Source organism: Notamacropus eugenii, chromosome 1 (assembly GCF_028372415.1).
Source record: "Notamacropus eugenii isolate mMacEug1 chromosome 1, mMacEug1.pri_v2, whole genome shotgun sequence".
Classification (NCBI taxonomy): domain Eukaryota; kingdom Metazoa; phylum Chordata; class Mammalia; order Diprotodontia; family Macropodidae; genus Notamacropus; species Notamacropus eugenii.
In genome coordinates this window covers 96180967-96203928 of record NC_092872.1, presented here as the reverse complement: position 1 = coordinate 96203928, position 22962 = coordinate 96180967, and the positions used below count along the sequence as shown (strand labels likewise).

Below are 22962 nucleotides of genomic sequence, written 5' to 3'. Positions count from 1 at the left end.
TAATGTTTCATTGTTAGTCCTCTGGAGGGAAGTTGAGGCTTCCCAACTCCAGGGTAGACTCTCTTGTTACTAAACCATGTCACCTTTCCAATTTTTTGTTAAACAGAAAGTTTAACTATAAATATTTTTGCACACATGGGACCTTTTTCTCTTTGATCTCTTTGGTCCAGTAGTTGGATGAGTGGGTTAAAGGATGTGTACAATTTAATGACTTTTAATAGAGGTCCAATTTGTTCTTCAAAAATGTTGGACTAATTCACATCTGTACCAACAGTGTATTTCTTCCTACTGCCTCTCCAACATCAACCATTTTTGTCTTTTATCATCTTGTCATTCAGACAGCAGCTTTCTTTTCACACTTTTCCTGAGCCAATAAGTCATTCAACAAATATTTGCCAAGTGCCTAATATATGCTTAGAACTCTCTTAGGTCCCTGCCCTCAAGTTTCTTATAATTGAGTTGGGAAGATGTTATCACTCATAAACCCATTAAAAATAATGAAGTGATAAGCTGTGAGAAACTGACTATTAGAGCTATCAAAAAATGGCATGAGATGCCCTAGGTAGAGAATAAGTTGCCTATCCCTGTAGGTCTTCAAGTAGAGGCTAGATGTTCACTTATTAGGAATTTGTGGTTTTTAGTATAATTGGGACTAGACGACCTCTGAATCTCTCATCCAACTCCAAAATTCTTTCGCTTAAGAATCTTTTGTTAGCATTGGCTAAATTGTCATTTAATCACAAGGAGAGTTCAGAGGAAGAAGAGGTCAGAAGTGGGTTGGAAGTAGGCTTCCTAAAAAAGGTAGGACTGGAACAGGACCTTGGAGACAGACTTTTTCTGAGGTGGAGAAAGGAGGTACACCTCAGGAAGAGAGAAGCATAAAGAGAAAATTGGGCATCCTTATTCTTTGTACCCCATATTTCTCCCCTAAGACGGAATTCCTCAGTGAAGACAACAGGACATTCTTTCAGTTCTTTATTCTTCTTGGTGGGGGCAGGGAGGCAAGAAATGCCTCCCTTCCAAGACTCTTGCCAGGAGAACCGAGCATCCCAAGCAAGAATTGGCATAGCCATTTGGGGAATGTATGTCTTCCTCAGGATGGCAGGGAAGTAAAGGTGTCATATCAGTGGATTCTGGCTCCTGCCTCCTGCTGAGGGCAACAGGACCAGCCAGCTAGCAGACATAGCTCTGGTGTTTGTTGGCTTACTATATAAAGTGTCCAGGAAAACTTCAACTTTTTCCTAATATGGTCACAAGAGGGAAATCCTTGGGCTGATGTTTGAAACCTGCCCATGGCAAGGTGCCCACTCAAATGCCTGCCAGGACAAGCAACCCTTGGAGGTAGGAAGGACATGGCAGCTGATGTCCTGATGTAGACACAGAAAGATGATTGTATGAGGGAAAAGGGAGAGGAAAACTGAATCAACTACTATTATAACCTAATTAAAAGAAGAACAAGTCCCAGTGAATTTACATAATGACAGTATCATTGCCAGATTTATTAAAAAAAAGAAAAAAGAGGAATGACTCTGACCGAGACTTGTTGCAATCTACACTGTCCAGTTAGATTCTCATCAAATTAGGAAGTGTTTATCAAGTGTCCTCTGTGTGCTCAGCACTCTGCCAAGTGCCAGGGAGGCAGAGGATAAAAGAGAAGGAATAGACAGGACCCTCTGCCCTAGGAGAACTTGTGATCTTGATGGGGAACAAGATTCACGCACATGAAACAACTGGGGAAGAACACAACATGATGTACTGTCTAATCAAGGGTGATTATCTAGTATGGAGTCTACGTTCCACAGAAATCCAGGAAAAGGAGAAAAAAACATGATCAGCTGGGAAAGTCAGGGATGATTTCGTGGAGGAGTTAGGGACTCAAGCTTGGCCCAGAAGGACCTATGGGATTTGGTTCATCTTTTTAGAGAACTGACTGCAGAGACCAAGGCTGGACATCCCCTCTTGTTCCCCCGCCAGATCCAGAAAACCTCAAATAACCAATCATTGACCAGATTAAGGAAGATGGAAAAGGGAATAAGCATTTATATAGTACCTGCTGTGTGCCAGACACTTTTACAAATATCTCATTTGATCTTCATAACAACCCTGTGAGGGAAGAGCTATTATTATCCTCATTTTACAGTTAAGGAAACTGAGGAGAAGAGAGGTTGAGTAACTTGCCCAGAGTCACACAGGTAAGAAGTATCTGAGGCTAGTTTTGAACTTGGGTCTTTCTGACTAAGCTGAGCTTTAACCCCTGCGCTACCAGCTGCCTACAAAGAAGAAAGAACTTAACTCCTAGTCTGGCATCATGAACTTAAACCTGAACAGTTTCCAAGAGATTATCCCAGACCTAATCATTAGAGAAGTCTCATTTTGGTATCATCCCTATTCTCCCTAATGAGAGAATGAGGACCTTAGCGATTGTGCCACGTTATAGATAAATGCTAAGGCTACCCTATCCTGGCTCATTTTAGAGACCATTCGTTTGGCATCAGTGGAATGCTATACATGGACATCTTTACCAAACATAGGAATGGACCTCAAGAGCATTCTTCAGTTTTCAGACATATGCATTTAGTTTCTTAGGTAGGCAGTATGTAGCCTGAGGACTAGTTGATGTGAGTAGGATTCTGATAATCATGACTTCGCAGAATATGAGTTAGAAATGACCTTATGGATCATTCAGCCCAACCCTCTCATTTTACTGATGAGGAAGCTGAGTGACATCTGCAAGGTCACACAGTAAGAGTCAGAGCCTACTATCTTCTGAATCTAAGTCTGAGGGAGTCCTCAGGTTTAGTTTTCAGAAATGGTTTGATCAAGCAATCCGTAAACATTTATTAAGTGGCTCCTATGTGCTGAACATCCTAGGTAGGCTTTGGGGAAATTATAAACAGTAATAACTAGCCTTGATGTGATGGTCTAATGTTTTTTGACTACTTTACAAACATCGCATTTGATCCTCACAACAACCCTGGCAGGCAGATACTATTATTATCCCAGTTTTACAAATGAGAAAATTGAGGGAGACAGAAGTTAAGTGACTTTTCCAGGGTCACATAACTATGTATCTGAGATCAGAAATTGACCCACATCACCCTAATTTCAGGACCACTCTATCCACTGGTCTACCTAGCTACTTATATAAAGTTTAGATCAGAAATAATCCCTGTGGATCCTGGCTATAAGAACCTGATGGTCAACTGGAGAGATAAGATCCCAAAACATATCTGTAATGGACAATGTGACACAACTGTGTGTATGTGTGTGTTTATATATTTATAGATATATATATATAATATACACATAATACATAGAGGTATAATAATACATAGTACACATGTAATATGTAATATATTTATGTGCATATATCTGTTTAAACATATATTTATAAAACAGTACCATGTAAAGGAATAAGAGAAGGCTTTCTGGAGGAAGTGGCATTTTAGTTGGACTTTAAAAACAGGTAGAAATTCAACAGGAAAAGGTAAGGGGAGATTTTTCAGATATAGAGTAAATAGCTTAAGTGAAATACAGAGGCATAAGAGGACAGTACATCTTTGGGGGACAGACCTAAAGCTGAGCATAAAATCCACTGTATAAAGGAATAATGTGAGAGGTCTAGAAAGGTATGTTTTAGAAGGTTTTCAATATTAGGCAAAGCAGATTAAACTTTATTTAACAAGCAATAGGGAGCCCCTGAAGATTTCTGAGCAAAGGAGGGCATGACCAGTGTTATTCCACTTCCTACAACTTACTGTGTGGAAGTCATTTACCACCTTTCTTGATCTGTTTTCCCAGTCTCTAACATGGGAATTACAGTATTATTTAACTCTCCTCCACTTGCCTTCCAACAGTGTTGGAAAATGAGATGACAGCTACCGAGATAAAGGCACTATGGTAACAGGAGGCAGAGAAGATCCCTGCTACTACATGGTTCATTATTACCTGGATTCAGATATATGATAGACCACATGCCTGACCAACCAACCAACATTAACCATGAACGCACAGTAAAAGACTGATGACATTCATATAAGCAATAAACATTTATTAAGCGCTCACTGTGTGTCAGGACTGTGCTAAGACACAAAGGAATCCGAAAGACAGTCTCTGTTCTCAAGAATCTTACAATCTAAAGGAATGAATATTGATTTGTTCCTTCATTCAACAAACCTTTACTCCTTGGTTTATCAAGCGGGTGTTTGTCCTGCCAGTTTCACACTGTTGTTATGTGGAAGGGTTTCTAGTATAATACTAGAACTGAGCTGCTTTTTCTCTTTTATTTGCTGTTTGTGAATATCTTGGAGTAAGCAGATATCTGTGACTTTCCATTTGACAGACTTATTCTGGCCTGTTCTGCGTTGTGGTCAATCCCTATAAACACCTGCCCATTTATTCAGAGAAGATTATTGACATGTACAAAGGAAAGAAGAGGCATGAGATGCCACCCCACATCTACGCCATTGCAGATACAGCCTACAGGAGCATGCTGCAAGGTAAGTTTCAAAATTCCTTGTCCCCCCTGCATCTACTGGGCCTCCTCTTGAGGCCTGAGCTGTGGGAAACAAACCAGGTGGGGTGATGCAAAGGCACTTGAGAAGGGCCCTCCTGATCTTCCTCAGGAGGATATGAGGGGAGGTTCACCCAAGGAAAATTTATCACTCCCCTTGCCTGCCTCTGAGCGCCACACAGGCTACTCCTGGCTGGGTCAGGGAATTCTTTGGCAGGCAGAGAGGGTCCCTCAATGTTGTGACTGAAAAAGGGAAAAACCAACTCTGAGCTCCCTCATAAGGCAACCTCCCACGTGAGGAGGACTAAGGGACGGGAGAGAGGGAAAGAGGCGGGAGGAAATGGGTTGGGGAACAAATAGCTTTGGCAAATACGGGCATAGACTGTGCTGGGAGCCAGCTTTCAGGTCCTCACGAGACAAAGATGTTCTGACCTCCTCTCTCTGCCTTGTGGACCTGGAGTAGCAGTGGGACTTGCATGTAGAGAGCTGGGCATAAACTCCTTCCCCTCAGTCAGAGGCTAGGGATCTACTGTGCATGGCCTCAAATCCTCCCTTCTCCACAGCAGAACTAAGCTCTGCCTCAGTATTTCTTCAGTTTGTTCAAGTGCTTTGCTGGTTATGTAAAAAAAAAAATCCAAAAGAACATATTATTTCATTGGAAATGAATTAATTTAGATAGATAAAACATTTATTAAGGGCAGCTAGGTAGTGCAGTGGATAGAGTGCCGGGTCTGAAGTTAGTAAGACTCATCTTCCTGACTGTCTTCCTGATAGCCTCAGATACTTACTAGGAGGCAAGTCACTTTACCCTGTTTCCTCCTTTGTAAAATGGGGACACAATGGAGAAGGAAATGGCAAAGCACTCCAGTATCTTTGTCAAGAAAGCCCCAAATGGGGTCTTGAAGAGTTGAATGAGTACACAACAAAGAAGCATTTATTAAAAGCTTAATAAAGCTAGACAGCGTACTGAGCTAAGGTATCAGGATGTCATTCGTTGGTACATGTGTTGTATGAGGTGAGAAATAGTTAGAAGTTGCTTTCCTGAATGTAACTACTGTCCTTGGGCTCAGGAATTCTTAGATATCCTTAAAAATGGATATTCTGATCTAGGGCAAAGGGAAGAGACCCACTCTGGAGTACTTAGAAGACCACGTGTAAGGGAGGATAATTCCAGTTCCATTGTCATGTTTTTAAGAATGTGGAGGGAGGGATGGCAGCGACCTAAGCACCTGAAAAATCAGCCTCATGGGGCCTGGTCTCTTAGGAAATGGGCCTGGCCAGCTTTGTGGAGCTCATCCCGTCCTGAAGGAGTTTGGGGAAAAGAACCGAGGAACCATTGTTATTGAATAATGAAGCAAAACCACAAGGAATGCTGACCCAAGGATACTGGCATTACTTGGGAGGCTTGATTATTATTTTTGTATATGTTACTGTGGGAGGAGAGTCGAAGGGAAATTTTGTGGCCCACATCTTTCCGTTATTTATGCTGTATGTTCTACCTTACGTGGAAAGTCTGTAAAGATGGGAGGGCTTATATGGGGGGGCAGGCAAAAGGAGGTATGTGTGTATATGTGTGTGTGTGGGGGGGGTTGTTTGGTACTGAGTCATTCCGTCAGTCAATCAACCAGCAAGTATTTAGTGACCTTCTACAGTGTATGTAGCCCTGTGCTAAGCACTTGGGAAATACAATCCTTGTTTTCAAAGGAGCTGATGGTTTAGTTACTGAGAACCTTCTGAGTTAGAATAGTGGAAGACAATATTGTGCAGTAGGCTCTGAGCACTATGATATCTGAAGAGAAGGAGACTGGGGAGGGAGGGACACAGTGAAGAAAGTGGGGTTTAATTGTGTTTTGACAAATAGATCTTGGTGGAAGGGATCACAAAACGTAGTAATGTGAGCAAAGCACATTGGGTGGGAATTCATGGAATAGTAAGGAGAGCCTGCCTAGAGTATGAGGTCCAGGTTAGAATATGGTGGCCATTGAATCATATATCACCTCAGGGGAAGTGGGTGGGGGGAGAAGATACCTCATGCTGAGATGCTTCTTATCCTTCAAGAGTAGAGGTACAGCTACTGAAGTGTGTGGTCTCCTAGCCTCTAAGACTGACAGAAAAACATGAGTTACTTTTGGTGGAGGAAAGGTAGAAAGTCTCTGACAGATGTACAGGACCCCCACCCCTGGAAATCTGGGAGCAGAGGCAGGCGGCAGATGTGTTCCAGCAATATTATTTATTTATTTTTGCAATTTGTTCTTTTGGAATCACAGGGGACTTAGAGGTTGGGAAATTGAAGTTAAGTGAATTGATACAGCAAATGTGATGAAAGCATAATTAGCTTTCCTTGGTAATCAGTCCCTCTGGACACTTTCTTCCCCACATTGTTCCTGGGTCCCAGGAGGAATGAATGATAGATAAAATTATACTCTGACTGTAGAAAGGAAACTTGGATATTTTTCTACAGTCCCTGTACTAGGTGCCAACAAATATCTTTTCCCACCCAGTTACAATCAAACTAATATAACCCCTCTTAAAAAAAAAAGATAGATTTCATAAGCCAATAATTACCCCTTTTTGGTCTCCATAAACTAGGGTATGTTGATTTCCTAGTTAGAAAAGGATCATTCCTTTCTCTCTCCCTCTCTGCCTCCCTCCCTCCTCTTTCTCTTCCCTCAGTCCCTTCCGTGCCTCCCTTCTTCTCCCCATCTCTCACTCCTCCCTCTCTTTTTCTTTCCTCTTTCTCCCTCCTCCCTCTTTCTCCTTCGCTCTTCTTTCTCCCTCTCCCTTCCTTTTTCTCTCCTCCCTCCTTCTTCTTCCTTCTCTCTCTCTCTCTCTCTCTCTCTCTCTCTCTCTCTCTCTCTCTCTCTCTCTTCATTCCTCTTAACTTAGACAAGAGTGGATCCTGTTGCAAGGCATCAGAAACTCTTAATTTTTCTGATCTTGTGACAGAAATAGCTGGATGAGGTCATTGCTGGCAAGGATGAACTTGTAATCTGTTTTATTGTCCCCTCAAGGAGGTCAAATCAAATTCAACAAAGATTTGTTGTATACCGACATGAACACTGTGCTAAGCACTGGGGAATACGTAAAGGTACGCCAAAGTCATTTGTTGCCCTCCTAGCACAGTATCTAGGAGTCAGTGTGGTACAGCAGATAGAGCTTTGCCTCTGGAGTCTGGATCTGGGCTTATGTCCCATTTCCAATGCTTAGTACTTATGGCCTTAGAACTTCTCTGTGACTCAGTTTCCTCATTTGTAAAATGATGGGGTTCAACTAGATCTGGGATTCTATAAGGTACAGTTTATTGAAAACAGTATAAAGACGGGTCATGATCTTAGGACTTTATATACATTGGATGCTTTTAGTTTTTCAAAATATTTTCATATGCATTATTTTAACTGAGCCTCAGAAAAATTCTTTTGTGGCAGGTAAGGCAAGTATTATTATCCCCACATGATAGTACAGGAACAAATACCTACTTGCATGGTTTCACTATGGTTCTTTTTTTCTCCCCAAATAAAAAAAATCTATTTTTCTATTCCTTCCTTTTCCCATTGAAAAGAACAAAAGGAAAACAAAACCCTTGTGACATATATGCTTAATCCAGTAAGTCAAATTCCCATATTGGTTATTTTAAAATATGTATATATATATATGTTTCAAGCTGTACCTTAAGTTCATATCTCCATTAAGAGGTGGTTAACATGCATGCTTTATCATCTTTCTTGGCAAAGATGCTGGAGTGGTTTGACATTTCTTTAAGTCATTTTACAGATGAGGAAATGGAGGCAGACAGGGTAAAATAACTTGCTCAGAGTCACAAAGCTAATAACTGTCTGAGGCCAGATTTGAACTCAGGAAGATGCGTGTTCCTGACTGGAGGCCCACATTCTATCCACTGTGCCACTTAGCTGCCTCCATTCTAATAGTTTAGGTGGGTGGTGATTGAGGGAGCTAGGTATAGTGAATGGAGTGCCCATCTTGGACTCAGGAAAATCTGAGTTTGAATCTGGCCTTAGATACTTACTTAGCTGGGCAAGGTATATGATCTCTATTTACCTCAGTTTCCTCCCCTGTAAAATTGAGAGAATAATAAATAGCACCTGCCACCAGAGTTGTAATGAGGATCCAATGAGATGGCAATTGTGAAGTAACATGGTGCTTGGCACATAGTATAGTAGGTGCTATGAAATTATTAGCATTATTGTTATTACCTATACCAGGGGTGGGAAACCTGTGGCTTTGAGGCCACCTTCTAGATCCTTGGATGTGCTTTCTGACTGAGTCCAAGTTTTACAGAACAAATCCTGTTATTAAGGGGATTTGTTCTGTGAAGTTTGGATTCAATCAAAGGGCTGCACTTGAGGACCTAGAGGGCCACCACATATGGCTTTGAGGCCAAAGGTTCCCCATCAGTAACCTATATTAAGGTAGTGGGAGTAGAGAAGAGGGAACAGATCCAAGAGATCATAGAGAAGTGACATCAATAGGTATTGATAGCGACTTGAAGTGAGAGAGAAGAGTCATTGGTAACACCAAGTTCCCAGCATGGGGGACTAGAAGATGAGGGGATGGTACCATTAACTGAAACAGCTAAACCAGAAGGAGGAGCAAGTTTAAGGGCAAAGATAATAAACTTGGCTCTGGACATGTTGAGTTTGAGATCACAGTATGACTCCCAGATGAGTGTCTGACTCATCTAAGTCTGACTAAGAGATCAGGATCGGAGATGTACACTTGAGAGTTGTCTCTATAGAAGTGGTAGTTGAAGCCATGAGAGTAGAAGAAAGAAGACAAGAGAAAGCCATAGGATCACAGATTTGGATCTGGACAGGCCCTTATACATCATTTAGTCTGGTCCTTCATTGTAAAGATAGAGAAATTGAGACCTGAGGATATTAAGTGACTTGCCCAGGGTCATACAGTAGTGGTAGAGGTGGAATTTCAAATCTGGGTCCTCTGATTCCAAAGCCAGCTCTCTTTCATCTGTGTCATACCACCATTTATTCCTTCTCACCCCTCCCCCAAGGACTCTTACTATTCTCTCTGCCAACAAGATCTTCAATAGAAGATGTGTTGGCAGTCACAGGAAGCTGTGGCATCCCTGCCTGTATACATAGACATCTATACCCCAAGATAAATATTTGGCTTCCCATATATCTGTAAAGGGTGTGATGTATGCTATATATACAGACTGTGTAAATAGACTTGCACCCACAAGATTCTGTCAGAAGTTCTGTCTCTCACTGTTTATTTCTTGGCTTTATGCCTATACTGCTGGAAGTAGAGTGTGGGTTTTTTTCTAGAAATAGAAATACTATCTCATTGGTCAAGAAAAATGCTCAATAGGATTGGTTGCCAAGTTGTCCTAAATCTCTGAAACTAGGTGAGAGTGTATTAAGGGCTCAGTGAATATTAATTAGTGAGAGGGTCTCTATATGTTTTCAGCACATAGGAAACCAATTTGTCCTGTATTAGTTTGCATTCACTTGGGTCTCTCCCTCGCCTGCAGCTGGATTTATTTGCTTAGTGGTTCTGGCCCAAAATAAGAGTTAACCAATATTAAGAGACATTTTATAAATGAGAACACAGATTTAAGAAACCCGCAACAGCTCGATAGAAATGAATGCATTTGAACAAATAAAAAAAATATTGACCTTAAATGTTTTTGCCAACAAACAGAAAATGAATATAGCACATAGAATAACAAGAAGGACTTTACATCTACATTTAACTGACTGTACTTTAGTCACCAAGTATCTTCTGTCTAGATTTTAAAAATGTTGTTTTCCATAAGTTGCATTTGTTTGTATGTTGCTTTGGAAATATCATAATAATAGCTAATATTTGTATAGCACTTACTAGGTGCTAAGTATAAATATGCTAAACAATTTATAATAATATAATAATTTGATCCTCACAATAATCCTGGGAGGTAGGTGCTATTTATTCTCCCTATTTTACCTATAAGGAAACTGAGGCACAGATTAAGTGACTTGCCCAGGATCATACAGCTAGCAAGTGTTTGAACTTGAGTCTTCTTGACACTTGTTCTATATCTATCTGTTTTATTTCCTCCAGTTTATCAGTCATATAACAATAGCTTGAATCTGGAGTTTGGGTCCTAGCTCTGAGGTTTACTATATATTCAGTCATGTCTGACTCTTTGTGATCCCATTTGGGGTTTTCTTGGCAAAGATACTGGAGTGGTTTGCCATTCATTTCCTTCTCCAGCTCGTTTTACAAATGAAGTAACTGAAGCAAACAGGGCAAAGTGATTTGTCCAGGCTCACACAGCTAGTAAGTATCTAAGGCCAGATTTGAGCTCAGGGAGAGGAGTCTTTCTGACTTCAGGGCTGGCGCTGTGTCTGCTTCACCACCTAGCTGCTCTGCTGTATAGCTGTGTGTAAATCACTTCATCTCTCTGTGCCTCAGTTTCTTTTACCTGTAAAATGATGTTCATGAGACTTGTACTGCCAACGTCACAGGTTGTACAGGGAATCAACTTACAAACCTTAAAATGCTACAGAAATGTGGTGTTAATACTATTCTTAATTATTACTAGTTAATATAGTTGTTGCTAATACTATTATTATTGTTGAACCCTGCTGTGTGCAGAGCATTGAAAAAGTCTGGAGTAGGAGAAAGATAGACAATTAAAAAATCTGCCTGCAGGCCATTTGTGGAGACAGACTATATACTGTTGGAGAATGTTGAAGAACATTTGCAAGACAGTATACAAACACATTTCCTGTCCTACAGGCTTTTAGCATTGTAGTGTTGACTGACCAGTAACGAGAAAGACAGGTCAAATATGTTCTGTTTGACCGCAGAGGAAAGAGTTAGGAGCCAAAGAGTGGAAGCCACAAAAATCTATAAGGAAAAACTTTCTAGCAATTCAAGTTATCCAGTAATAGAATGAGCTAACCTGTCGTGAGTTCCTCATCACTGGAGATCTTCAAGCAGATGTTGAATGACGCTGTAGGAAAGGTATACAGCTTCAGTTGGAGGCTGGAGCAGACGATCTCTAGGCCATGGAATCCAATAATTTTAGAGTTGAGTCCTTAGAATTCATTTAGTCTAGGGATTCTTTAATCTGAGATTCATGGACCCCAAAGGAACCTGTGAATAGATTCCAGGGGATCCTTTATTCTCATTAAAGAATAAATGAAGCAGCATTTCTTTTGATCATGAATGTAATTCTGTCCAGGTAAAATGGAAAATGTGTTGGATTTGGAGGAAGAAGGCTTCCTGTAATGGCTCCAAGTAAGCAAGTGATGTCTCTCTGGGGAAGTTCTCAAGTTGTCTGATGAGCATCTTGGATTAGATGCTCTCTGGAGTTCTTTCTAGTTCCATGCCTGTGATCACACTATGCTCCTTCCAAATTAGAAATTGAATGAGTCTGGGTTCTAATCCTAGCTCTGCCAGTAATAAGAACTTGGACCATTTATTGACAATAATTGGCATAAATATCATTATTCAATTTTATCTAGTATTGGAAGGTTTACAAAATGCTTTTCCTCACAGTAATCTTGTTGTGAGGTAAATGGGACAAGTTTTATTCTCCCCATTTTACAGATGAGAAAACTGAGTCTCAGGGAGCTTAAGCAAATTCTCCATGGTCACAGCTCTAGTCAATATTGGAGCAGAGTTATAAATCCAGGTTTCCTGATCCCAAGTCCAGGACTCTTTCCATTCACTGTGCTGCCTCCCTTTGGGTCTCAGTTTTCTAACTTCTCTGAAATTCCAATAAATCAAATAAAAGGAATAGTTGAGATAATCTTTAAAGTCCCTTTCAATTCTTATATTTTGTGATTCAATATCTTTTTTGGAAATTGTTTCCAGATATTGTGACATATTTTGTAAAAAGTATCCTCAAAATCTCAGTTGGTAGAAAACTTGATCCCAACTCCTCTATAAGTTGGAATGCTTTCCTCTGTGTCCTCAAAGACTGGTCATTCAGTCTCTCTACTTGAAGACCTTCAAAAATAGTAAATCCTTTGTCCTTTGAGGATGGATCTGGTTTCTGGAAAGAGCTCTGATGAACTGAGAGTGTTTATTCTGGAGGTGAGAAGATTTAGGAGGCATTATTCTCAAATATTAGAAGAGGATTCAGATTGATTCCCCTTGTCTTCAAAGCATATAGTTAGGACTAATGGGTGGAAGTTATAGGGAACTAGATTCTGGTTCATTCTAAGAAAAAGCTACCTAAAAATTAACATTGTTAAAATGGTGGGTTGCCTCAGGAAGTCTTCAAGTGGAGGCTTGCCTGATATATTATGGAAGGAATTCTTGCTTCACATAGGAACTGGAGGAGATGATGTCCCAGGTCCCTTCCATCTAACAAGATTCTGTTACTCTGTGACTGATTGAAAGGCTGTTTGACCATCTTCTGAAATCTAAATGGAACATTTAAAAAAAATTAGCTTCCTTAGTTGGATGAGTGTAGTGACTTTCCCTTCTCAGCTGTCTACCTAGCACCCCATTTTTCTGTAGTCAAGTTTTCACAAATAGGGTCTGGGTCTTTTAGACCATAGGTCAGCAAACTATGACTCAAGGGCAGATAAAACTTTATTTAAAAATGAAAATTGCAGGAAGTACAAAAACAGGCAGTAAGCAAGATTTGCTCCTAGTCCCTGGCATGATGTAGGGGCTTAATTAATACTTGCTGAGTTATTGAGGTACATACTCTACTCATATTGGTTTGGTAACACCTTTATATATGAAGGGCAGATTATTATTTGTAATAATAATAACACCTTTGGAACAAGCTCAATGTGGAGATTCTGAGACTATCTGCTATGGTAGAGTCTTATCCAAGAGTATGCTGGAGCCAGTTTACTACCTCTCAAGAGCTGATTGTTAAATTTTCAATGTGAGCTTTATACCTCAGGCCTCAGAAATCCACAAACTCTATAAATTGGATCTTAATTTGCTGGTTGCCTAGATTTCAAAAAATGATGGAGAAAATGTTAGTAATGCAGATTCAATTTAAAAGCGCATTGGGAGTGTATTTTGTTGTCATTGGTTTTTTTTTTTGGAGAGTCAGTTGTTAAGCATTTACCAGCACATCACCAGTCTTGTCCATTAATACTCACATCCATCCCATTCTAAAATGAGAAATGCTTCCTAACACTGGGGATCTATTTCTAGCCCTGGCCTTGAACTCTCTATTTCTTTATCAATATTTTTAAAAATTACTTTAAAATTTTTTTAACATTCATTTTTAAAGAAAATTTGAGTTTCAAATTTTCTCCCTCCTTTTTACCCCTCCCTCACCCATCAAAAAGGTTAATCAGTAACTCTAATTTATTTCCCAGGGTGGGCGATAGAGATGACTTCCTCGTAAGTCGTTTTGACCAGAGGGTCCCCTGATGAGAAGCTGTTCAATGGTATTGGGGACAGGAGAGGAAATAGAATGAATTTAATTTCTAGATACAACTGAAGTGTGTGAGAGCTCCACAGATATAGGACTCTTTTTCCCTGGATCCCAGAGTCTCCTGGCATGGGAATTACACCCTTTGGGCAGTTTAGCCAGGAACAAGTCTAAAGAAGCAGGAAGCGAGTGAGTGGAGCTCGAAGCTGCGTTTTCTCCTTTTATGGTCCGGTTGCCAACTTGCTGTTTCATAGTGATAAACCATCAGATTATGTTTGTGATCAGGCAGAAATAGCCAAGTCTGTTGGGAGCTGGGGGCCCTCCATGGTTCCAAGGGCAGGCTGGAGGAGGGAACTGGAAAGGGATTTGCCAAGTTGCTTCATCTCCTGGGAAAACTCACCCTGGATGTAGAGACCATGTGCCTCTTCTCACCAGGATTTCTGAGATGCTAACCACTTCTAAGAGAGGAGAAATCCAAGTCTGAGGGAGAGATTAGGGATGCCTCTTTATTTACTCAGCTGTTTAGAGTTGTAGGGAAGAGGAGGGAGAGGAACGAGGATGAGGTTTGTGAATCTAGGTGTCTTCAAAAGAGCACAAGGGCTCTGGTGTCTTGAAAACTGGGCAGTAGAAAATTAGCTGGCAGCTTTGGTGAAAGATCCCTTGAAGTCATTTATGACACTCATCCACAGATGCCTTTTAAGGGAGAAAAAAAGGACAGTCACCCCCATGTCAGAGACAAGAAAACTGAAGCTCTGGGATAAGGATACCTGGCAGAATTTAATCTTTCACATAGGGTAAACAGTGACAGAGGCAAAATTCAAACCCAGACCTCCCTTTCAGGATCCCAAATCAAATCAGGACTCAAGGAATGAATGAAATAGGAAGCACCAAAGTATCCGAGTCTGCTTTTACTCTGTGGGCCCAGAATATTCATGGTTTGATAACTATGTGGAATATCAATGTCTCCCATTAAACTGATATCAGATGGCTTCCCACGCTTTGAACCAGTGCATTTCAGATGGGAATTTCCCAGGCCATGGGTATCCACCATTAAGCAGCCCTCTAGCTAGCATTCCCAAGTCAGTTCCCCTCCAATTATTATCTCTGGGGTCCTGTGAAGTGCCCTCTGGCTAAAATCTGACATGAATATTCCTCGCACTTTGGGCATAAATTTTTTTTGATGAGTGGGAAAATTATTCCACTTTGTCATTGATGAAAATGGATTAAGAGGATTTGCTTGTCTCACAATCACAACTGCTTTCTCAAAATAGTTGGGCCTTTGGCATCAAAGTCCATTGTCATGGGAACCTGTCTTTCTGGGTGGTGTGACTTTTGCTGCCCTCAGCCCTGAATTTATCTTTATTTAATATGATTCTATTTTTCAAGTGGATTTTTGGCCCTGAGTAAAAATGGAAGGGCATAAAGGGTTTCAGTACAAGTAACTGTTGGTGGGAGGTAACAGTTTGATGGAGAAAGGCAGCATTTTTTTTTTTTGAGGCAGCATATTAAAGAAGATAGAAAGGCTATCCTTTGTGTCCTGCAAGACCTGAGCTCAGGTCATGCCTCTGATTATGGACTAGCTGTGGAACCTTGGTCAGGTCAATGGCTTAATGACCTGGCAACTCTCCAAAGCAATAAATTACATACCACTTACCAATCTGCATCGATGGAGGGAATTTTCCCATTGGGAATTCCCTAAACCAACCAAAACAAGTTCCAAAAACTGCTACAATTGATAGAGATGGTCAACTCAGGGAGTTGGGATTCTGTTTTTAAACACTATCCTTCTCTACATCTCATTTTTTTTCTGTTTCTGTGAGAGCAATTTTTCCTTTCTGCCTGTCTCAAGTTTAAAGGAGATCAAGTTCATCCACTTAAGAATGAATCCTAGGAGGTCAAAAGATGAGGTCCTAAAAAGGATTCAAGTTGAGAATTTGATTTGAAGTTGAGAATTTTAACTGGGGTGGGGGGACAGGGAAGCTAGTTCAGGCTCCTTCTCTCAAGGGACTAGTCCTTTGGTAGGGCTCTGGCTGCTTTCTGCAGCTTGATAAAGTCTTATCTCCTCTAGGACTTTTAGGCCCCTTACTACTCCAGCTAAAGGGTTATCTTATCAGCCTCAAGACTTGAAGTTCAGATCTGTCCAGGCTTGAGCTTTTCAGCACCTCTTTCCACTGTCCCCACACATACTCAAAGCCCATCCACCTCCCTGGAGGAATTCCATAAGTGAAAAGGGATGGGAAAGGAGAGAAAGAATAGAAGTTAAAATTCCCTTGGCTGTTTTACGTTCTTTTTTTCCTTCCTTTGGGAGAATTTAGCACCACATGATTCTGCCATGAGCTAGATCCTTCTGTCACTTGGGTGAATGAGTTATTGAGAAGGATTTGATTTGGCTTTTGCCTCTGGTCACATGTTATTCTATGATATTGGGGTGATTACTTGTGAGTAGATGAAGCTCTAAGAACTTGCGACCTGGTTTGTTTGCCTCTCTGGATTGGGAGCCTTAAGGCAAGTAGGCAGATTCATCTCCAACATATTATGTAAAAGTCCCCAGAGGGTACACCATATACAATATTTCCTCCTTTTCCTGCCACCTTTCTAGCCTTTCTTCTCACTATCTCTTACTAAAGGATTTTTGTTCCTGACACTTGTGTTGATTGGGTCATTCGTTCCCCGGGAGAGGATATTTGCTCCCTCTCTGGCCCAGAGAACAAAGTTTTTCCTGTTTAACCCTACCTGACACAGATAACTCATTCTCATCTGTTCACATGCTGCTTTGTAATTGTTCTTATTGTCTTCTCATGGATCTATCTCCCCAAGATCCCAAGGTCCTTCGTGGCACAAACCACATCTTTTAGTTCTTTGGGACCAATGAGTCCGTATGTCCAGTACAGTGGGTGGTCAGTAAATGTTTGTGGACTATTCGAGATACTAATGACTCTAGCGTATTCTTTTGTAAGAGTGTTAGGTCATTCTAGGGTTTTTTTCTATAGACTAAAAGCATTTTTTAAAGAAGTTTGCTGCTCAGGGTCCCACCTAGGAAGGAGGGCTAACGATAGCATAAAGGAAATGTCTGGAGACATTTGAGAAATGACTGGATGTAGTGTGTCCAGGATTCTCATAGGCCTCTGGCACAGGTGCTCCTGGATTTCCTTTGGGTTTGTTCTTTGACTTTCCCTGGGATTCTGAGCTTGGTCCCTGCCTTGCCTTGATGTTCTGAGTTTGACTCTCAAGGCTTGGTCTCTCCCTGTGAGCTAGGGATGGTTAATCCTTCCCACTATTCCTCACAGATTGTGGTGAGGCCAAGCAGGAGATGAGGAATTAACAGTCTTTAAAGTGGCATTAAGAACTCAGCTCCTGGTTTGATTCTAATCCGTGACTCTTTCCTTTTCTATTCACAGACCGGGAAGATCAGTCTATCCTGTGCACGTAAGTGAAGCTGCTGTTTTCAGTCTGTTTAATACACATATGTAGGCATATACTTGTGTTTTCTCTCTCTGATGTTCCCTCCCTCCCTTTGATTTATTTTATTTTTTTCCTTCTGAAACTAACATTAAATGAAATGAACATTTCCATATACAAAGTATCACAGAGAAATAGGATTGTATGTGAAACTGAGAGTCTGTCTTTGGAACTGCCTGCTTTTTATTTTAAGTACGTAATAACCTTAAAATATAGCTTTCAAAACTTTTTGTCTTTGTTCCCTTCTGGTTTTCCTACTATTCTCTAATGTGTATTTTTCTAAAATTAAATTAATTTTTTGTCAAGTAACAAAAATCTATTTTCTGTCTTTTCTTCATTAAAAAAAAAAAGAAAACCAAAAACAAAACCCTTGAAACAAATATACATAGTCAAGAAAAACATGCTTTCCCCGTTGGCCATGTCCAAAGTACTTTTTGTACCTTGAGTCTAATTCTTCTCTGGGAAGAGATGGGCAATAGCCTTCATTATCAGTGCTTTGGAATCGTGGGTGATAATGGCGTTGCTCAAAGTTCTAAATCTTTCAAGGTTATTTATCTTTACAATGATGTTATTATTGCATGGACTGTCCTCCTGGTTCCGCTTACTTCACTCTAAATCAGTTCATACAAATCTTCTAGTTTTCTTTCCTTCCCTTTGATTTCCTTAAGTCTCAGATCTAAGTCAGACACTTCCATTGTCTGTCTCTGTCTCAGTTTTTTCAAGATCTATGACCGGACTCCTCCCATGTCTCTTTTTCTGCTTCTATCTACCTGTTTTTCTAAAGTTTGGTTCTTCCAGCAAAACTCCACCATTACCACCATCCTATACACAGAAGGAAATTTCACTTTTTTCTAATAAAGGTGCCCCAGATGACATTCATCGAATTGTTTCCCAGAGATTTGGGGGAGGGGAGAAGGTGGAGAGTTGACAAGGATGAGTAGAAGGTGAGGAAAACTCTACTTTTTTCCTGTTTCTGAGGCAGGAAGAGCAGTAAAGACCAGAAAAACTCCCTGGAAACTTACTAAGGGCTTGATATCATAGGACTATTCTTGGCCTTCTATGTGGAGGCTACCTGAAAACTTGGCTCTGTTGATATCGCGGGTGGGGAATCTGTGGCCACATGTGACCCTCTAGGTCCTCAAGGGTGTCCTTTTGACTGAATCCCTAAGGGGATTTGTTCTGTGAAGTTTGGATTCAGTCAAAGGGCCATCCTTGAGGACCTAGAGGGTCACACATAGCTTCAAGGCCACAGATGGGGATGAAGAGGATGGGGAGAATGGAGAATCAATTCCACTAGTTCTATTGGTGAGTTGAAAGGGGACTAAAGCTCTGTATCCCAGGATGGGTGGAGTTTTCCAGTTGTACCCAGGAAGTTGTACCCAGGGGCCTTGGTTCCTGGCTCCAGTGCATTCAAGTTTTTTTGGTTATTGAAGGTAGTCAGATGCATCCCTGAGTGGTATTTAAGAGGCTAATGATCTAAGAGACTCTAGACTAATTATATCAAGGACATGGCCCAGAGATAGTTCCCCTCAGGTCCCAATTCTTAGCTGCCATTGAATTTCCAGGAAGGAGTACAGAGACAGGTGTGATACAGATCTGTGCTCCCAGAGGCTATAGATAGGGTAGCTGTCTCTTCTCTGAGAGGTGACTCACTCCCAACAGCTGGAGCCTGTATCTCTCCCAAGGGCCAAAGTTGAGCCCTATAAAAAATGCACTGTTTCTGATGGACTATAGATTACAGCCTTTCTTCCTTTTCCCCCAAATAAGTTCTTTGTCTTTCATGTAGGGTGATTAATGGACAGCTTGTTCCTTCTCTGGACCAGGTCCCCAGTTAGTTTGTTTTTCCATTTGGCTCATTTTTTTTTCCTTCTTTTAAAAAAGACAATTCAAAAACAAACAAAAATGTCCTAATAGTTGCTTCTTTTAGGTGGGTTAGCGTACTACTATCCCTATTTCTACCCTGAAATTATTTTGAATACATACATACATATAAAATAATTTGAATATAGTTATTTGAATTTGAGCATATATAGCATGTGCATTTATCTGTATATATGTGTGTATATATTTATATAGAGTATGTGCATTTCTTATCTATATATGCATTGTTCCTACCCTGTGCTACTTTTGCCCCCAGTAGAATGTGAACTCTTTGAAAACAAGATTAATTTTCACTTTTGATTTGGATCTCTGGCACACAGTAGGCCCTTAATAAATGCTTGTGGAATTGAATTGCGCACAATTAACCACTGATAGAAATAAGAAATAGTGTAGTAATTCAGTTCTAGTTCCATTCACTTGAAGACTTTGGCAACTCCTCAAAGACTCAGTTTCCCTTGCAAAATATGGTGATTCTGCCTACTTTTTCTTATCTCATTGGAATATAATAAGAATAAAATGAAGTCATAGACATGAAAACTGTTACATAAGTTCAAAATATAGCTAATTTTTGATCTGCAGCATCATTTGAGGTTACAGATCCAAACTAGATCTTTTAAAATTATATTTCACTTTAGAATGCATTACTTGCGTGTTTCTTCTCTGAAGATAACAGTAATATATTACGTATTATTTAATTTATGACAGTTTACACACAGGTATTATTTAATTTATAAGGAGTAGTACTGTCCCGATCTTACAGATGAGGATTGAGATTCGGAGATGTCCAGTGATTTGCCAGAATCATACAGCTAGTAAGTTATAAAGGCAAGGTTCAAACCTTCCTTCCTCCTGGTATGTTCTATTTACCATACTAGGCTGCCTTATCTCTCATTCATTTGTTAGGCCCTACCCCCATACCCATAAAGTGTGACATAACAAAATGTCATCAATCCTTGGAAACCCCTACCTCTTAAAAGTGACTAAGCTTAGAGGAAGAAAATCTGGGTTCTCTCCCTGGCTCCACCACTAATTTGCTTTGTGATCTTGGGCAAGTCACTTTACTCTTTGAAGCCTCAGGTGCCTGTAAATTGAGGAATTTGGACTAGACACACTCACTAGGCTCAGGGGAACTCTTTCCAAGGGTAGAAGAGCTAAAAGTTGTAAGTACTGAGGCACTGTCAATAACCAGAGATATGCCATTGGAACTGGGAAGGCCAATCCCCCTGATTTAAGAAGAAAAAAAAAAAGAAAAGTATAGTCTGGAAACTTTAGGTCTTTGAACTTGACTTCAACCCTTGGAAGAATTCTAGAATGAATTATAAATGTGACATTTTCCGAAAATCTAGAAAATGTCATGATCATCTCTAAGAGATAGCATAACTTTATTAAGAACAGGTCATGCCATGTCCTTTTTGTTTGGACAGAGATACTAGATTGATAGGGGAAAGGAATACTCCAGACATACACAGTCTGCTACAAACCTCGTTTCAGTTCAGTTGTTTTTCAGTCATGTCTGACTCTCTGTGACCCATTTGGGGTTTTCTTGGCAAAGATACTAGAGTGGTTTACCATTTCCTTCTCCAGTATATTTGGAAATGATGAGGAAACTGAGGTAAACAAAGGTCAAGTGACTTTCCCACACATCTAGTTAGTGTCTGAGTTCACATTTGAACTCAGGTCTTCCTGACTCCAGTCTTCGAGCAAATCTCCATGTAATAGACTGACTTAGGAGATAATGAATATCTTTTTACTTTAGACTTTCACAGGGAAGGCTGAATGATCACTTTTGGGAGATGTTATGGAAAAGGTTCTTGTTCAGGTTTGGGTTGAGCTTGTTGGCCTCCAAGGTCCCTTCCTGTTCAGAGAGTGTGTGATCTCTGCTTCTGAGGCCTCTTCCATCTCTAACATTACTTGATTTTAAGGTCGTAATATTAAAATGTTTGCATTCACTGAGCCAACTAAAAGTGGATGAGGTGGTTCACAGATGTGCTGGGTGAGAGTATGAAACCAATTTGAAATTTTAAATTTTCTGTGGGTTCCAATTCTGTTAAGAGTTAACTCCATATCTCTTATCATGCCATCCCTACGTGTCTGATAACTTGTAGCCAGGATAGATAGTGGAAGGAAATAGAATGAAATGGAATGGTCTGGGTCCTAGTCTAGGTTGTAACCATAGAACACATTTCTAGGTCAGAGAAAGGGCCAAGTGATGAGTTCAGGGGTTCCTAAGGTTGGCCTTAGTAGTCTGTTAGTCAATAATAAACATTTATGAAGTGGTTACTATGTGCGAAGCACTGTTCTAAGCACTGGGAACACAAAGAAAGGTAAAAGATATGCCCTGCACTCAAGGACCATATTCTAATGGGGAAGACAACATGTAAACAACTATGTATAAGCAAGCTACATACAGGCTACATGGGAAAGAGTCAACAGAGGGAGGGCGCTAGAACTGAGAGTGATTAGGAAGGCTTCTTGTAGAAGGCGGGATTTTAGCCAGGACTGAAGGGATCCAGGGAAGCCAAGAAACAGAGGGTGAAGAGGGAGAACGTTCCAGGTATGGGGGGACCAAGAAGCTCTATGTACTCAGAAATGGTATCCTCTCAGCTATGTGGACCCATCCTGCCTATCCCAAAACAGAGAAATCCAGAGGGATAGTCACTTTGCTGCTAAGATTGAACCTTGGAGTATGAACTATCAAACTCCATGAGGGAGATCACCCTTACGTGATAGCATGGTAAATTGGAACGAGCACTAGGTTTAAAGTTGGGGAACTGGGTTTAAATTCTGCCTTCGCTGCTTACTTGCCAAGTGACCTTGGGCAAATCACTTCCCATCTCTGGGCCTCAGCTTTCTAATGTATAAAATGAGGAGATTATGCTAGATGACCTTTAAGATCCTTTCCAACTTTAGATCTATAGCTAAACTATGACTCAGGAAGAGAGAGTGAGGCTGACAACTTTGGGCAACTCTACCTCACTTAAATCCAACTCATGAACAAGTCAAGACATCACCTTTGATGTCATTGGCTCTCTTTGAAAGTGATGCACCACCACCATCAGCAGCAATGAATCGGACAGTGTCCGAGTTGTCATTCCTCATATTCACTCTACTATGTAGTCTGCAAGGCTGGGAGTGTCTAAGTCCGGGGAGCTAATGAAGAGAATGAGCTGGTCTGAAACCATTCCTCCTCTGCCTGTGGTGGTGCTGAAACAAGGAGAACGTTTTAGGTTATCAGGAGATTATATGAGTTGGCATCAAAATTCTGACTTTGGTTCAGACTCAGTAAGCCAAATAAACCCTGTGATCAGGAGTTCTTAGACAGCTAGCTAACTTCTCTGGCTGCTGGAATGAAGTCAAGAAGGCTGACATTTAATTCTAAGTGGGTTTTTTTTCAGTCTATTTCCTTTAAATACAATTTGAGATGAGGATGTGAGCAACCTTGGTAAGTCACTTGCTCTTTTTGGGTTTCAGTTTCCTCGTTTGTAAAATGAGGGAATTGCACTACATGGCCAGTGAGGTCCCTTTCAGTGCTAGATTAATGATTCAATAAATTTATGTTGTTAAGCAAGGAAGGCAGGGTTAGAGTTAGAAATAGGAGAGCTGTTGCAGATTAGAGGTTGGAGATGCATAACATGACCAAATCTATGGAATGGGTGGTGAACCCTCAATCTTTACTCAAACACAAGGGTTCTTCCTCTCAGAAACAGTTCCCTCTCTTAAGCAAGATGATTAAGTG

The 22962-nt window shown here is 40.6% G+C and overlaps 1 protein-coding gene across 3 annotated transcripts in view; it reads left to right on the top strand.

The window, feature by feature from the left end:
• Window positions 1-22962, top strand: part of MYH11 (myosin heavy chain 11) — a 115847-nt gene that overhangs the window by 24545 nt on the left and 68340 nt on the right. For all 3 annotated transcript variants that reach the window (XM_072610365.1, XM_072610354.1, XM_072610376.1), the window contains exons 3-4: window positions 4343-4499; window positions 17285-17312. In XM_072610365.1, coding sequence (XP_072466466.1) covers window positions 4343-4499; window positions 17285-17312 — 185 coding nt within the window. The remainder of the gene's footprint in view (window positions 1-4342; window positions 4500-17284; window positions 17313-22962) is intronic.